We start from the raw sequence: 17,260 nt of genomic DNA on the forward strand, positions 1-17,260 counted from the left end.
GCACTGGCCAGGTGGATGGTACTTTCTTCAAGGGAAAAGAGGTGGGAGATAAATGGGATGTGGGCTTCAGGACCATGAGGCATGCTGGACACACCAACTAGTAATCCCCAGATTTTATCAAAAACCAGTTACAGATGCTACAGAAATCACTGTCTCAGCAAGCTCAGTACAATAGATGGCAGTGAAATGTGAGGTCCAAATGGCTAGTGCCACAGGAGTGTGGGAGCCCAGGAATCCAACTGCTCATCCGCCTCAATGCCTCATTTTCCCCTCTTTGCTAGGTTCAGAACTACAGGATGGCAAACTTCCAAGGCCCTTCTTAATGTCACTGTATGGCTGACAAGGCCCAGGAAGCCTGGTGCATCTCTTCTTCCTTTTCTTTCCCAACTAACAAGGCTTAGGAAATTGGAATAGGAATCAGAGACAATCCCCTAAACATGAGACTCTAGGCTGTCTTGGCCTCAGGGAACATTCCAACTGTCAGGAGCAGGGACAATGAAGTTTAAGGGCTTGGCTCCTACTTCAGTAAAAGCCTTATCTGTGGACTCCAGAAAGAGGTGGCTGTGTGGGATCTGCTTAAGTTTGCCAAGTCTGGCCCCTCCCAGACCCCTATGCATTCTCTATGGCCCCCAGCACCTCCTGAGATGAAAGTGTTTGGCTAGTTTTGATTCCCAGCATGCATATCCACATGTAGAGTGTGCTCTTCATGGCTGCCCTTCAGAGTATGAGCAAAAAATAAGAAACAGGGAATTATGGGAACTCAGGAACCAAAAGACTAAATCCCTGAAGGAAATAACAGCAACCAGCACCTTCTGCTTCTACAGTCTTCCAGCAGGGAGGTCTTAACCACTCATGGCTGCTCACCTCCTGGCTCTACCACAGGCCACCTTGAAGGATGAAGAGGTTCCAGTCCAGGCAGAGTGCAGTGCCTAGGTTAGCCACAAGAGGTCACTTCTGAAGGCCTCTGTATCCCACCTGCTCTCTCCCCTCAATCCTTCTAGAATAGCCAAGGCTGGAGCTCTCCAAGGTGGCACCAACTGCTGACCCCACTGGGCTGACCTCACCCTCCAAGTTCAAAGGTGTGTGGAGTGATTAGTTCTCCTGGCACTTGTCAGCAGAGCCAAGTATTAATTCCCTTATTAGCCCGCAGCCTGTCCCAATTCTCAACTGAAATTAATGGTGTTGTGAAAGTAAAGCTTTGCTCATTGGGCTTGTGCCCATGGCTTACTTAGCCCCATAATGCCTTCAGGCTGTCACAGCAACACAGCTGATCCCTGAGCAGTATGAGGGGAGCAGTAAGAGAGGGCATACAAGGCTCCAAGTTCTTAAGGCATGAAATACAGCCCCAGAAAAGATGAAGTCTGGGCCACTTTCCTACCTCTAGCTCAGCTGTCTCCTCTCTGAGGGCCACATCTCCGGACCATACTCACTATAATTTCATGTTTGCTGAGGATGGTAGAGAGCAGAGAGTGCCCCCTTCCAGCCCAACAATAAGGCCCATGACCTTACAATTCTTCCCAGGCATCAAGAGGATAATCAGAAACCAAAAACCACACTCTGCCATACCTACCTATATAACTCATCCTCCTCACTATCCCTGTTCTGACAGGTGTAGTCCAGTGGGCTGGGCATCATCCTGCAAACCAAAAAGCCACCGGTTTGATTCCTGGTCAGAACACAAGCCGGGGTTGCAGGCCAGGTCCCTGGTTGGGGGTGTGCCAGAGGCAACTGAAATCGACATTTCTGTTGCACATCCATGTCTCTCTCCCTCTTTCTCCCTCTCTTCCCCTCTCCTAACAATAGATAAATAAAATCTTTTTTAAAATGAACAACAGCAACTCCTCACAAGCAGTTTAAACATTGCTGTGGTCTGGGAATCAAGAAATGTGTTTAGCTCTGGCTGGTGTGGCTCAGTGGATTGAGCATCAGCCTGTGAAGCAAAAGGTCACCGGTTTGATTCCCAGTCAGGCACACACCTGGGTTGAGGCCAGGTCTCCAGTTGGAGTCGGAGAGATGTTTCTCTCCCTTGCTTTCTCCCTCTCTTCCTCTCACTCTAGAAATAAATAAATAAAATATTTTTAAAAAGAAAGCTAACTGAGAAATCTCTTATTTAAAAAAAGGAAATGTGTTTAATTCCTAAATCTGCCAAAAACTGAATTAAGGAAATCACTATTCCCCTCTGTGCCCCTGGAAATGATGGTAATAATACAGGTCTTTAAGCCCTTAACAGTTTTACCCTTCTGAGAATCCTAAGTATACCCTAACATCAAACAAAAGTGAGCAGGACACCGCTACCTGGTGTAACAGTGCCATGTAAGCGCCTAGTGTCGAGCATAATGATGCCATTCCCTTTTTCACTGCATCTACAGTCAGGCAGAGACAACTAGCCATCCCTGAAGGTGATATCAAGGGAAGGGGCAGACGCCGCGGAAGTAGCACGAAGGCCCTTCCAGAACTCGAGGTGAGGCCTCAGGTTACAAATTCCAGCATAAGGCACTGCAGCTCTCAAATCTCTTCCTAGCCGACAAATCACTCTTCCCCGATGCCATCCTACCACGCTGCTTCGCACGCACACGAAACTACAGCTCCCACAATCCTCCAGACGCATTGCAATTCTTCCTCCCGGGATGCAATGCGCTCCCGTTAGCTCTTTGGACCCTTTGAGCATTGCAAACTGGGAGTTGAAGTCCACTGTAGACAGGTAGTTGGGCGTTGTCAACATCGTAAACTCTGCTTTTGGCTTCCTCTTGAGGAGCAGTGACAGTGGTCAAAAGAGGATAATAATATGCAGGCTAAACTCTCCATAGTGTCACCACTACGCAAGGCAAAGATGCTGAAGCTCAAATGAACTGTTGGGAAAGGGAGGGAAGTAGGAACAGCAGCCATCCTACCCAACACCAAAAGCATCGTTTTCTGTTGCGAATACTTTTCTTTTCTCTTTACCAATATGGCGCCTGGTCCAGACACACCTGACGCTGGAACCAAACAGTCCAGCACGACATCCCTAGGAGTGCTGCTGTCACTGACAGCGTACCAGCTCCAATCAACACCACATTTTAATCCTTCCTGTTCATGCCCGAGGACTCCCAGGACAAGGTAGCCTATATCCCATTACCAAAATGGCGAAAGGAGAAGCAGTCTTCTTAGGGCATGCAGATGACAGTACGCTTGCGCGAGAACCGGCTGTGTTGTAGGGCGGGAGAGGAACATCTTTAACACGCCTGCGCCGGAACAGTATTCTTGCTATATACACAAACACCAATGAAAGAGGAGGCCCCATGTTCTTGCGGCTGCGCCGTGACCCTTACGAGCTCTACCGGGCGCCTGCGCAACACCTCAGGTCCCGCCCCTTTATCTCAGTACGCTGGCGCACAGCAGAAAGGCCAGGGCTTCGGCGCTCCAGACGAATGCCAGCGCGGCTGCGCGCTGGGGGGTACCCTCTCACTGCGGCTGCGTAGGAGCCCGGCGGCCGGCTGTCACTGCGGTTGCGCGCGACGAGCAGCGATCCCCGGGCGCCTGCGCGGGTGGCTTTGCGGGCGCTCGCGGTAAGTTTGCGCCAAGTGCGCGGCAGCCGGGACGCAGACGGCGGCGGCGGCGAGAGGCGGAGCCCGGGGACCACCCCCCATCACCCTCCCCGCAGTCCACCTCACGTACCACAACCTCACCTAACCTCTCACCCCCCTTCCGAACCCCTCAACCCCGGGATGGCAGCGCCCGCCAGTCTTCCCTGCCGGACCAGCGGTCGCCAGCACCGGCTCTAGCTTGTGGGACTAGGCCCCACCGAGGCCTGACCCCCGGAGCCGGGACCCACCGTGCAGTCTGCCGCCGGGCCGGGGCTGAGGGCCGCGCTCCCCCCTCACGACCCGCAGGAGGACGCTGCCGTCCCGGGGACTGGGGGCCGGGGGGTGGGGGGGAGCCAGGGCGAGGAAGTCGGGACCTGTGTTAAGAAAAAAGAAGGGGAGCCGGGGTCAGGAGCGCCCCCTCCTCCCACTTCCCCCCCTCCCCCCGGGGTTGGGGGGGCCCGAGCAGAAAGCGCCCAGCCCGGGAGGTGGATGAATGTGGGAGAAAATGGAGACCAAGACGATCGTGTACGACTTGGACACGTCAGGGGGGCTGATGGAGGTAAGAGTAGCCCTCCTCATCCCCTTCCCCCAACGCCAGGAGGGAACCTCCGCCCTCCGCTCTCCACAAAGCCGGTCCTAAGCTCGCAGCGCAAGAGGGCCGGGGGAGGGGGATTCTTTCTCACCCAGACTCTCCCATCTCTGCAATTTGGGGGGGCCGAGCTCAGTTTCCGAGGACGTTTGCATTAGTTTCACCTACCCGCCGCCCTCGATTTGCTCTCCTGAGGCACCAACCCACTCCATCTCGTTGCACCGGCAGGCCTCCCCACCCCCTTTTTGTTGGCCCCTTTGTGCTTCCCCCAGCACGTCCGGGTACCGGGCTTCAGGCCTCTCCTGAGCCTGCCTTTGGAGTCCCCCACTGTCCATACAAGGAAGTGGCGAGCAGGGAACCGCGCACCCTCTCCCCATCCCCCTACCCTGATTCTCCCCTTTTGGAAGAAGCTGTTCTCGTTGTTGTGCTGCAGGAACACTGTTAGGGTGGGCTCCCCCTGGTTCCGGGGGCTGAGAGATTCTGGGAGCAGCCTGGATGGGAGGAAGAAGGACAAAAGGGGGGAGAAGGGTGGGTGACGGAGAAGGCGCGCCGAGAGCTCCGAGTGTGCACACATGCCGTTTGTATGTGTGTGCAGCAAATCCAAGCTCTGCTGGCTCCCCCCAAGACGGACGAGGCAGAAAAGCGAAGTCGGAAGCCTGAGAAGGAACCCCGGAGAAGCGGCAGGGCCACCAACCACGACAGCTGCGATAGCTGCAAAGAAGGCGGTGATCTCCTGTGCTGTGACCATTGCCCTGCCGCCTTCCATCTCCAGTGCTGGTAAGGTCTGTGGGCCCCCTTGGAGCCCCTTGGCGAAACCTTGTCGACACATTCCTTCACCCGCCTTCCCCTGCCTGCCAAAATAACGGGCGCTCGCAGCCGCTAGCCGACTTTCTGTAGCCGCTGAGGTGAGCGCCTCCCGCCCCCAGGTGTCTGCCGGGTTCTGGCCACTGGGGTGGGGAGGAGCAGCAATGGGTCCGAACCCCGATGCGGGGATTGGGAGGACTAAGGAGAGCCCCATCTAGGGCTGGAAGTCGCGAGGGAGCCGGGACTGAGCCGTCAGGGCACGGCCGGCGGCGGGGGAGGAAGGGGAGGAGCTCTGGGCCCTGTGCCGCTCTCCTACCCGCGCGCCCGCCGCCCTCGGGCTCCAGCCGGGCTGGGCTCTCCTGGGGTGGGTGCGCGGAACCCTCAACCTCCAACCTCCGGAGCTGCCCTGGTCCGGGCCGCAGGGACCTGGCGCTCAGATTCTTGTGGCTGTAGAAGAAATCATGGAGGGTGTCTTTCGAGTCTGCCTCTTCACTGCCTCTCTGTTTACAATATGGCGACCTGCCTTTAAATTATATTTTTATTCTCAGCGCCATTTTGGCTGCATATATGATTTGCAAACGTCTCCCGGGAAACTGTGGGGGTAGCCCCAGAGTCCTTTCTGCAGAAGCTTCTCTGATGCCGGGACACTGGGATCTCGCTGCTTTGGTCTCCATTCTCTGCCACCTCCTGCCCCCTGTTGCCTCTCGGAGCTGCCTCTCTCATCTCTCCCCACCCCGCGCTGCTGCCTCTTAGGAAATCGGGCCGGGTTAGACAATTAAAATTGCCCTTGGGCGCCGATTTCACTTATCCGCTCTGGATCGGCGAGCCTTTCGCTGCAAAATTCTTTGCTGCTGGGGCTGGATTGTATGCAGTGGCTCCGCGAGGGCATTTTTAAGGAGAGGAGAGCTGGAAAGCTGTGCGTTTTTTCGTGTGTGTGTGTGTGTGTGTGTGTGTGTGTGTGTTTTACCACCCTCTCTTACTGAACCAGAGGGGAGGGGAGACACAGACGAGAGAGGGAGGGACCTGGGTTGATGGCCCCATGCTTGATCTCCCTCAGCAGCTCAGCCCAGAACAATCGGTCAAGAAGAGTTTATACTCTGAGCTTCTGTCAGGCGATACTACCTCTACCCTCCACAGAAATCCCACATCTGCGCAGAGAACCCAGATTGGGTCTCGTTCTGTTTTTCAGCAACAGTTGACTGATGGGGGGAGGGAGGCACGTTTGTGAAAGGAGACAGGCTGCAGAGAGCAGGAAGGAGAAGGGGCAGTTGGTTTGTTCCCACCCGTTTTTTCATGTTGTCTTTTTTAGCCCTTTGTTTAAAAAATTAAAAGGTGAGGTTTTCCTTGAGCACTCTACACAGTCTCATTCAAATTCTGTCTCTCCTTTTGTGGAATAGTGCCTACTGTATATTTGTACTAATTACAGGTTTTGGAGCACTTATTAAACAGATGATTGATACTGGGCAAATTAAGTCTGTGGTCAGAAGTTATGTAGGAAGCTCTGGTTACCATTCCCAAGATACTTTTGCCCAGGAGGGCACCCATGTTGGCTTGTAATGTTACAGGGACAAAAATTACTATCCTGGAGGAAGCTTTGCTGCTAGCTTTAAAATTTTTATTATAAAGTGACTAATACCAGCAAGAGAGTTTGTGGATTTTATCCTTTGCTTTCTGTAAGGTGTGATTTACCTGGAAAAAATATCTCTGCAAGTTTCCTGTGCTGTTCTTGAGAATGGAAGCAGTTTATACCTGAATATGTTGAGTTTCTCACCAGTTATTTCCAATTGCTTACATTTTCTGTATTGTGCTTATGTGCTACATATACCAGGACTGAATTGTAGGTTGCTTGATTTTAAATACAGGTTAATATTTTACCTATATTTGCTTACTAACAGTAACAATTTGGTTAGTGTTAACCAAGAATAGTGGTCCCATATTGAGTGATAATTTTATAAGCTCTGTATTGTTTTTAGTCTCATTTGTTTAATAAAGCTGAAAATGTTTATTAGAAACTTCAGGCATGGAAAAAATGTACTGTTTTGCTTGACATTGGGCCTTTAAATTCTAAAATCTAATCTCTGAATCTTTTAATTAGATGAGTCTAAGTCTTGTCAGGTTGTACAATTAGCAGTTTCCGTTTTAGCTGGAAGGAGAGAGGGAGGGACTATTTTTTCTTTTTTATTTTTTAAGCTGTTGGTGAGATTCAGGCTTGCCCAGATTCTGTATTTCATTGAATACTTTTTATAAGCCCACGAATGGGAACTGGTAATCGGAGATTTGAGAATCCTAGTAAATGAGGCAGGGCTTGTTTCACATCTCCAGTTCCCCCTTTGAAGATGCCGGTACTGAATGTACCATTAACTTATCTTGGGTTATTATATAAGTCACAAAACATTCTAGATACTGATACAAAGGCAGGAAGCCTTCTTTCAAGTGTGGCTTATTCCACTTTCCTGCCTCCTACCTTATGTTCTTTCCAGCACAAGTGAAGTACTTCATTAACCATCTCAACCAGAGTGGCTAAGTCAAGCAGTTAATCGTCTAAGAGAATTTTGATTCCTGAGTGTGCTTGAGTTAATTTGTCCTGTTACTACTTTCTTGTACTGTGTGGGAGTGAGGTTAGAAGGTATGGCTGTATTTTCTCTTGCTTCCCTTTTTAACTAGCTAAGACTGGATTGTTTTTTTAAAGATTTTATTTATTTGTAGAGAGGGAGAAAGAGAGAAACATCAGTGTGTGGTTGCTGGGGGTCATGGCCTGCAACCCAGGCATGTACCCTACTGGGAATCGAACCTGCGACACTTTGGTTCACAGCCTGCACTCAATCCACTGAGCTACGCCAGCCAGGGCAGGACTGGATTATTTAGATAAGCGTAGTATGATAATTTTCCTCATACACAGAATGCACAAGAGTGAAGACAGAATTTTACAAGCCTGGAAGTCATAACTGCAGTGCTGCTGTGGGTCTCCATTCAAAGCTCTGAGACAAGTCCTTTTTCAGTCACTCGTGTGCCTTGCCAGCTTGCCTGACAGTGAACCAGATCTAGTAAAATGTTCCAGAGGTGATTCTAAGCAAACCTCCTTGGTTTGGTGATATCCACAGCTACCGGGGCGGGGGCAAGAGAAACTTGAAAATGTGGCCGCCTCTCATGTGTTCCCTAGTGGGGACCTGGTCCACAACCCAGGGATGTGCCCTGACTGGGAATCGAACCAGTGACCCTTTGGTTCCCAGGCCAGCGCTCAATCCACTGACCCACACCAGCCAGGGCTACAGGGGGTTTTCTAAGATAAACTACTGGAGGAAATGACTGGACAAAATAAGCTTTTTAATTGTCTTGTCTTTTTTCAGGAGTGAGTGCTCTATACAATGTGCTTTATATATTGGGAGATCTCTTCCCAATTAGACTGGGGGTCCTATTTCTGGGTTTTCTGTAATGAGCTGGGTGAGGAAATGAGTTTTCCTGTGCTCAGTACCATCACTTCTAAAGAATTGAGCAAATGATGTTTTTGCTTTTGTTTGAGTGATAGTATAATCATTTTATCCAAATTTAATTGGTTATCCATTATTCAGAGTAGAAACAGGGGTTGCTAAACCTGCCCTTGAAGAATTGGAAAAAGTTGTTTTTAAATATTCCCTGGTGAATCTGACTTTTATTGTAATTGTCATGCCATAAATTGAGCCATCTCAAAATACGGTCTCTTAAAAAATCAGGTAAAGCGCTGTCTGGTGTGGCTTAGTTGGTTAGAGCGTCATCCTGTACACCAAAAGGTTGTGGGTTTGATTCTGGTCAGGGCACATGGTAATCAGTTTTTTTAAAAAAATAGAATGACTGGTAGAGCTCTAGTTGCTGCTGACCCTTTATGCTTGAGATGGATAGAATTGTTCTCACTGATTAAGTAGGTATGATAGGGCATTGATAATGAGGCTGACTAGAAACTGGATGGTTTCCTCTGATTGCTTTCTCATGGCATTTTGCTCCAGACTGAGGGACCAAAACGGCCTGATTGAGAAGTGTGTCTACCTCAGCAGACCTCAGCATGGTTGTTTCCTGTCAGACAGATTTCTGTAGCATTTGCCTCCGCATGTTATATTTGGAATTGTTGGCCGGCTTTCCTCTCATTGGTGTTGGCAGCAAGATCCAAAAATGAGGTTTTCGAAGAATCAGAGTAAAAAGGTCTCTGTGCACAGGCAAAACTAAGCTCAGCTTGGAGTTTTGCATATTTAATTTTCAGTGAGTCATAACAAGAAAGGTTTCACACATAGAGTAGAAAAACTGCCTTGCAGAAAATCTTCACTGTGTAAACTTTTAAGGAGGTGGTTTTTCTGACTTTGTTGTGTTTAGCTCCTCATTGGAATAGTGTCGGGCAAATGATGAATTAAAATAGATTTAATGTTAACATTATCTGACATGGGAAGTGCTTGGAAGCCTGGCACTGAAGAACTGGACATGACAGCATTGCCTCACCTTGACCTCTCAGTAGTAAAATGATTGAACAATAAACCTAATTTTGTTTTGTTTTGTGTGATTTTATATATTTACTTTTGCATTTGCCCTGTTGCTTTGGAAGCTGGGTTTGTGGTACCGTTAAGGGTCCACTCAAACGGGGAGGGTTCAGTACCCTTCAACTTGAACTCAGCATCACATGCATGCTTTGTAAACCTAAAGTGGGGCCCACGGGCTAATTCTTGTGACATCAGTGCTTTAATCTAAAGGTAAATAATAATCACTGTTTAAAAATATAAGAATAATATTTGGTATAAATTATTACTCACAAAATGTTGTGACCCAAGTGGGTTTGATTGAGAAAGGAAGCATTACTCTCTCTCTTTCTCCTTCCCTCCCCTTATCTCTGAAAATAAATAAGTAAAATCTTTTAAAAAAGAGAGAGCAAGAGAAAGGAAGCGTGAAAATTATTAAAAGTGAAAAAGGAGGTAATACTCCTCAAAGTAACAGTTTTTGTTAAGGCAGGGACTTAGCAGTACTATTCTGTGAGATTTTTCCATTTGGGCCTGTCCCAAAATTAATTACCATACTCAGTTGAAGATAGGATGCAGTTGTAACCTCATCAATCTCCTGCTGTTGCTTAAGGCTCTCAAAGTACTTTACAGATGTGCTAATATTAGGACCATTTTTGGCTTTTGTAAATGACTTGTGTATTTTTACATAAGTAAATGTATAAAGACATGTTTAGGTACAGCCTTTATTAATATGGAGATGTATCCGTATTTATTTTAAATCCTAAATCAACTATGTCTCCAACAGAATTTTTTGAAAGCCAAATCACAAAGATAAATTATTTAATTTGACCTGGGAAAGTATTCAAATAGTCGCTCCTGTGTTAAATGAAACACTGGTTTTTATTAAGCTCTGAGTGAAAGTACAAATGATATTTAGGAGGGCTCAGTAGCCCTGGCTGGCATGGCTCACTTGGTTGGGTGACATCCTGCAAAGTGAAGGATCACTGATTTGATTCTCAGGACACATGCCTGGGTTGCGGTTCAGTCCTTGGTACCATCCGCTGTTGATCCCCCATGGGACCTGTGTGAGAGGCAACCAATGATGTTTCTCTCCCTCTCTTTCTCCTTCCCTGACTTTCTAAAAATAAATAAAATCTTTTCAAAAACAACAAAAGGGCCAGTGGGTTTTCATGGTTCATCCCTATAGGATTTATCAGTACTTACCTTTTTATAGCTGAATACTATTCCATGTATAGATATAATACATTTATTAATCAGTTGGTAGACATTTGGGTTGTTGCTACTTTTTGCTGTTGTGAATAATAATGCTAGAAACATTGGTGTGCAAGTTTTTGTGTGAACATCCTCTTTCATTTCTCTTAGGTATATATCTAGGAGTGGAATTGCTAGGTAACTCCTACATTTAACATTTGAAGAACTGCCAGACTATTCTCCAAAGTGGCTGCACCATTTTACATTCCCACCAGCAGTATATGAGGATTCCAGTTTCTCTACATCTTTTTCAACACTTGTTATTATCTGTTTTCTTGATTAAAGCCACCCAATAGGCATGAAATACTGTATCGTTGAGATTTAGATGTGCATTTTCCTAATGGCTAATGATGTTCTTTTCATCTACTTACTGGCCAGTTGTATATTTTTCTTGAAGAACTGTCTATTCAGATCCTTTACCCGATTTTAATTTTATTTGTTTTGTTTTTAAAGATTTTATTTATTTATAGAGGGGAAGGGAAGGAGAAAGAGAGGGTGAGAAACATCAATGTGTGGTTTGCCTCTCGTGCTCCGCCAACTGGGGACCTGTCCCACGACTCAGGCATGTGCCCTGACTGGGAATCGAACCTGCGACACTGTGGTTCGCAGCCCACGCCCAATCCACTGAGCTATGCCAGCCAGTCTGTAAGAGTTCTTTATACATTCTAGATACAAATTTCTTGTCAGGTACATGATTTGCAAGTACTTTCTTCCATTGTTTGGATTTTCTTTTCACTTTCCTTTTTATTTTTCAGTTTTTCAGTCTTACCTAGAAGAAGGTGATGATTTAAACACACTTGAATGTCTATGCCTATATGATCTATTTAATGACAGTGAGTAAAGGGTTTCTTCTGTAAAAATCCAGTCAGGATGGTGCATCTCAGTGGAAGGAACCTTACAATGTGCTTGGGTATGTTGTTATTTCAACTTTTCTTAGTGACCCTTCTCAGCAAAGAATTCTAAGGCTGAAAGTACCCTAGAAGAAGTACTAAAAAATCCACCACCTGCCTTAAAGCAGGATGTCTACCCCACACTCACCAGCTACAACAGAAAATTTCTATATGTAGGCACTTCTCATACTTGGGGGCCCCTGGCTTAAGGAGGAAGGCTTTAATTGCCTCGGTTTGATTGGGACAGCGTAATAGAATATAGATGAAACTGAATGTTGTTTGCTTTTGGTTATGGGTAAGAATGTTGAAATCCATCTCTGAACTTTCTTAATCCCACCCCTAGCACAAAAACATTCCTTGGGTGTTTAGCTGAGCAGGCCACCCTAGTGGATGATTCTGGTTGAGGTTATGATGGCACTTATTATGATAATGTGGCATAAGCTTCTGGAAATGCATCCTTTAAGATGCCAAAGTTTTAAGTCACTGATGGGAGGGGTGGTTTCCCACCTCCCCTGTGCTTTTCCTTTGACTTAGAGTCCCCAGGGAGTACAACATGGCCAGCTGCATCACCATTCAATGAGTGACACTTATAAGAGCACCTCTGCATAATGCTGTCCTCCCAAGAGACAGGACAGGAGTACAGCTGTCCCCTTGCCAGTTTCCTGAAAGAGGAGGACATTGTATTCAGTGCAAGTCCCAGACCAAATTTCAGAAAGGCACTTTGGTATTGCGGATTTGTCACTATGCCCAGGACGCATGCACAGGTCACTAGCTGACTGCTTTTCCCATGACTCAAGAACAGTTAAGGAGAATAAAAAGGTGACTCCTTTTTCTGCTTACCATTTATGGGTATCAGAATTCTCATCCTTTAAGCCTAAGGTTATTTCTAAATCTGGGTCTTAGCAAATAAGAACAAAGATGAAGTTTTAGCACATTCATGTGGGAGGCAAAAGACACTGAGGGGTACAGTAGACACTGATAAAATGAGAAATTATTAGTTTCACCCATCAGCAAAAAGGAACTTGGCTACTGCATAGAGCTGTTGGTGAGTTCACAATAAGCAATTTCCATGTATGCCTTGCTGATTGATAAAAATTGTCTAAGTAATGAAAGACTTGGCTCATTCAAAGAACTCCTTTCCCTTTTGCAGTAGTGTTCTAAGTTTACTAAACTACAGTCCCTGACTTACGATGGTCAGCTTATGATTTTTTAACTTGATGAGAGTACAAAAGCAATACACATTCAGTAGAAATCAGCTAGGCTAAACTATGATGCTTAGTAGGTTAGGTGTATTAAATGCATTTTCGACTTAAAGTATCTTCAGCTTACTATAGGTTTATTGGGATTTAACTCCATCAAGTCAAGGAGCGCCTGTACTTGAAAGCCAGAGGCTGACCTATTTCCTCTGCTCACCGCTGCATAATACCTAGTGGTATTACTAATGAGAGATGTGCAAAGATAAACACTGTTTGGGGAACAGAAATTATGTCTGGGTTCTTCCGAGTGGATGGCACCTTTGTTAACACACACAGTGACCATTCCTTTACCCCTTAATTACATTTGCTTTCCTATATGTTAATATCTTTGGTATTTAATCTTTGCCCTTCCCCTGTTTTGTGACAAATTGTAAAGCGTGACTCTCAGAGATTGTTTCCCAGTCTTGAAACGACAAAAGACAGAGTAACTGCAAGGCGGGGAAAACTCCATCCCTGAACCAAGCATCAGTCTTTGCCACTGATTTGGGCTCTGCGGGAGGCTCTTTTTGAAATAAGTTTTAGTGAGCAGGAGAGGACTCTCTGCAGGCTTGAATTTAACTGTAACCCAAAGATATCACTCCACCTCTAGGCCAGGCAGGGATGGGGGAACCTCTCAGAATTACTAGCAAGCTTGAGTTCCAGGTTGGAATTCTGTTTGTGACAACACAAGCACATTTATAGGCTTTTATCCAGCTGTGATATTCAGAAGGATGTTGAGTACTGTTTTTCTCCTGTCTGCCTTTGTGCAAAGAACAAAGCAGGGAATCTAATGAAATGTACAGAACTTCAAGTAAGTTTAGATAAGTCTCTGCATTACAAACCTGGGCAGTGTGGAGCTATTCTGTTCTGCTTTCCAGCAGTCGTGGGCTCCTGTGGTGAGCTGGTAGCTTTTTACTGATTCTTGATTTTAACAAAACCCTGAAACCATTAGAGGAAAACTCTATAGTGAACTTTTTCCATTGACAGTCATCAATTATTGGTTAAAATACATTATGAAAATTATACACTACTAATCATTAAATGTGTGTAAACCTGTAACTTTTCATAGTTTTATACATAGGTTTACTATATTAAACCTTATTTGATACTGCTTGCCATTTCTTGGAAGAGCATATTAAATTAGGGAGAAATCTTTCACTAATTTTGGTCCTTTGATAAATGTTGTTTTCTGTTTTGCTTTATCCTTCTGTAGTCCTTGTGGTTTTGCATAGCATAGATGACACTTAGCCATTCTAACTTAATTCCAACGCCTAATTCCATGTTATCAGACATCAGACTGCAGGCTGTAGTTGTAGGTGTTGAAGTAAGTTGAATTTTAAGAAAAGTGTCTGCAATTGAAGTTATGGGGAAGAGCTCAGTTCAAAGACTTGTGTACTTACTGCATACAAGCCTTCCTCAGATATTACTGTTTTTGTGCATGTGCATGTACTCAGGTCTTTAGGGTGATCATTGTTTGATTAGGGACCATCTGAGAAAAAAAATTGGGCCAAAGGGAAAAATCCTGGTACTCTGTCTCTGAGAAGTAGGTTCAACTCCTAAATAGGTCACTGAGGGTATAACTGGAAGACTTCAGGAGCCCAAGTCAGCACTTAGCTGTGGCATCAAACCACCGCGGCAGTTTGACAGCATGCCCAGGAGATTACTTCAGTCATGTGGGGGCAGGGGGCAGGACTTTGAGGTTTATGAGTAAAATTGGAGAAGGGGAGAAGGTAAGGGTAAAAGAAGGAGGAAATAACACCTGTGCTATTCTGCAGAGCATTATTCTTTCCCTCCTTCCTTTTTTGTTGTTGTTGTTGTTGTTTTTGTTGTTTTTGTTTTTTTTTTTATAGATGACCCTGTCAGAGGAGGGTAAATGAAGCAGAAATCCTCCTTAGGGAAAAACAGCTGGGTCTTAAGTAGGAACCTGCTCTCTTTATACAGGGTGGGGCAAAAGTAGGTTTACAGTTCATATGGAAAATAGAATCATTAATAAATAATACAAGAATAAACTGTTTCACATACTCAAAACTGTAAACCTACTTTTTCCCCACCCTGTATTTAGTTAGATTTCAAATAAAGACATTTTTAATATTTTTTTAGTTTTCCCAGCCTTTATAGAATTTTAGGTCCATTATCAATAAGATGTAAATTAGTCCAGGTTTCCTGAGCTGTGTCTGCAAGAATAGTGTGGTCTGGCTGTTACCTTGTTCTTGATAGTCCACTAAAATTTGGCCACAGAACAGTATGCACTTTTCTATACTTCTGAACTCCTCCAGAATACACAATTATAACTGCTGGTTCCTCTTCCCAGTGGGATGCTTCCTAGGAGTGTTAGAAGTGACTGCTGAGGCCAGAAGGTTGACTCTTTTCCAGAAAAGGTGGGCTTCTGCATCTATCATGAAGTGAATGAATCGAACCCATCTTTAAAAATGTTTGTGGCCAGCCCATTTTTCATTCTAGAGAAGCCAGGATTTCTAGAATAGCCAACCCAGTAACAGGTCAGACCCTGTAGCACCTGGGCTCAGCTTGTAGCGAAGTTAGCAGAAGCAAACACCTGGTATAACTGTTGGTGTTCTACCCTCCCCCTCTCCTCCTTTCCTTGCACTAACTTGTAACCCTCTTCTCCAGGTGTCCTTCACTGGGAGGGTGGCACAGGCCAGCTTTACTTAGTAGGCATTAAATTTGGGAGCACAGTCAGCTAGTTTGAAAGGATTGTATGCCTGTGGAAATGACGCAACTAGCTAAGTTTCTCAATGGGGTATTTGTAATGGCCTGGCACTTCATTGGACTCCTTGTTAACATTGCTACTGAGGCTTTGCACGAAAAAATCAGCAGTCCTTGTACTTTTTACTTTGTGGCATTAACTGTATTTGAGTCAGTAGCTGGGATGAAGGATGGTAAAGGACTAAGGTTCAGGGGACCCCCCCCCATAAACTTTATGCTTTCATCTCTCCAATATTCAATATGACAGTTTTCCCTGTCTTTGAAAGGTAGGTAATACTTGAAGATAAAAACTGATGGCCACACAAGTGTCCAGAGGAAGCTAACTACTTCTGCTAATATTTAAATTTCATTAGATTTTGTTCCCTCGAAACATAGACCATTAACTTTCGGTATATTAGTACCGAAAGTACCGAAATACCGAAATTTAAATTTACCGAATTTAGCTTTAAATTTAAATTTTAAAAGATATTTTTACGTTAAACTTTACCCCGGATGTCTTAGGTTTTCCAGGACAGTAGCTGGTTTCAGTTTATAAAAGGCCTGGCCCTGGCTGGTGGTTCAGTTGATGGGAGCATCGTCCCATACACCAACAAGTTGCCGGTACAGTCCCTGGTTGGGGCACATACAGGAGGCAACCAGTTGATGTATCTCTCACATTAGATGTTTCTCTTTCTCAAAAAAAAAAAAAAAAAGTCAATAGAAACATATCCTCAGGTGAGGATTTTTTAAAAATGTATAAAAGGCTTGTATTCTGTACTCATAGGTCCTTGTATAGATCAAGACGGTTGCTGGGAGGCTGAGACCTGATTGTGGTCCCACTAACAGTCACCTTTACTCCCATTTTGGCTAGTACCAACACATTTCCTGAGCTAGCCAAGGATAGCAGGGCCAGTCTGAGGGAGTACTCCTGTTCTGAACACGTATTGTCTTTTGCAATTGATATTTCACAATGCCATTAAATATAATTGCAGGATTTTTGTCTGGTAGTGGACCTCAGATAGATGGATGAGACCTGTGAACTGTGAAATTAAAATTCAAAATTGCTCAATGCTATTTATTTGCTTGCTGAATATCCCACCACCCAAAAAGGGAAGTGATACATGGATGATATTAGGGGGCCAGTGAGCTCTTTCTTAGTCTAGCTGATATTTTATTTCAACTGAAACTTCCATGTATAGCTAGATAGCATCTGATGTTTGGAGAATGATGTGTTATGACAGGAGGGATGCTACCAGTTCATGCAACTGACCTCTTTTAGAAAAGAACCCGAATGGAAGGCTGTGGGTATGTTGTTGTACAGATATGCTGTTTACATAGTTTTCCTATTAAGCGTTTGTGTTAAATAGACTATTTTGTCAGTCCAGGAAGAGGAAATGGAGTATGTTCTTTCTTAAATATTTTTTATCCACTTGCTTCCTTTTGTCCTAAGATATACAACAAAGCTTTTAATTTGGCTAAGTAATATTTTCATGTTTCTCTGCCTGCCTTTGACTCAAGTTTTAAAATGTCAGTGTCACTTAGCTGGATGGATACTTGTAAGCTATACATCAGTAACCTAACATATTTTTAAAAACAAGTCCTGAACACAAACACCATTTTTATCTGCATGTTACAATGTAAAAAACAGGTCTTAGAAATAAAAGGCAGTCTTTCTGCTTCCCTATTTCCCTCTCTCCTTCTACCTCTTCCCTCCTCCCTTTGTTCTTTTGTTCCCCTCCCCCTTTTC

General features: G+C 45.2%; 1 protein-coding gene across 3 annotated transcripts in view; it reads left to right on the forward strand.

Annotated features, from left to right (window-relative positions):
* Positions 1–3,479: 3,479 nt before the first annotated feature.
* Positions 3,480–17,260, forward strand: part of PHF12 (PHD finger protein 12) — a 40,786-nt gene continuing 27,005 nt past the window's right edge. The window contains exons 1-2 of one of the 3 annotated variants that reach the window (XR_004904809.1): positions 3,480–4,122; positions 4,748–4,929. Coding sequence is in view for 2 of the 3 variants with exons in the window: in XM_028521823.2 (XP_028377624.1) it covers positions 4,057–4,122; positions 4,748–4,929 (248 nt within the window). In the remaining variant the exon portion in view is untranslated. Of the gene's footprint in view, positions 4,123–4,747; positions 4,930–16,789; positions 16,819–17,260 lie in introns of those variants that run through there. The other 2 variants (XM_028521823.2, XM_036033333.1) reach the window with 2 other exon arrangements.

The sequence above is a fragment of the Phyllostomus discolor genome, chromosome 8 (genome assembly GCF_004126475.2).
Source record: "Phyllostomus discolor isolate MPI-MPIP mPhyDis1 chromosome 8, mPhyDis1.pri.v3, whole genome shotgun sequence".
Lineage (NCBI taxonomy): Eukaryota > Metazoa > Chordata > Mammalia > Chiroptera > Phyllostomidae > Phyllostomus > Phyllostomus discolor.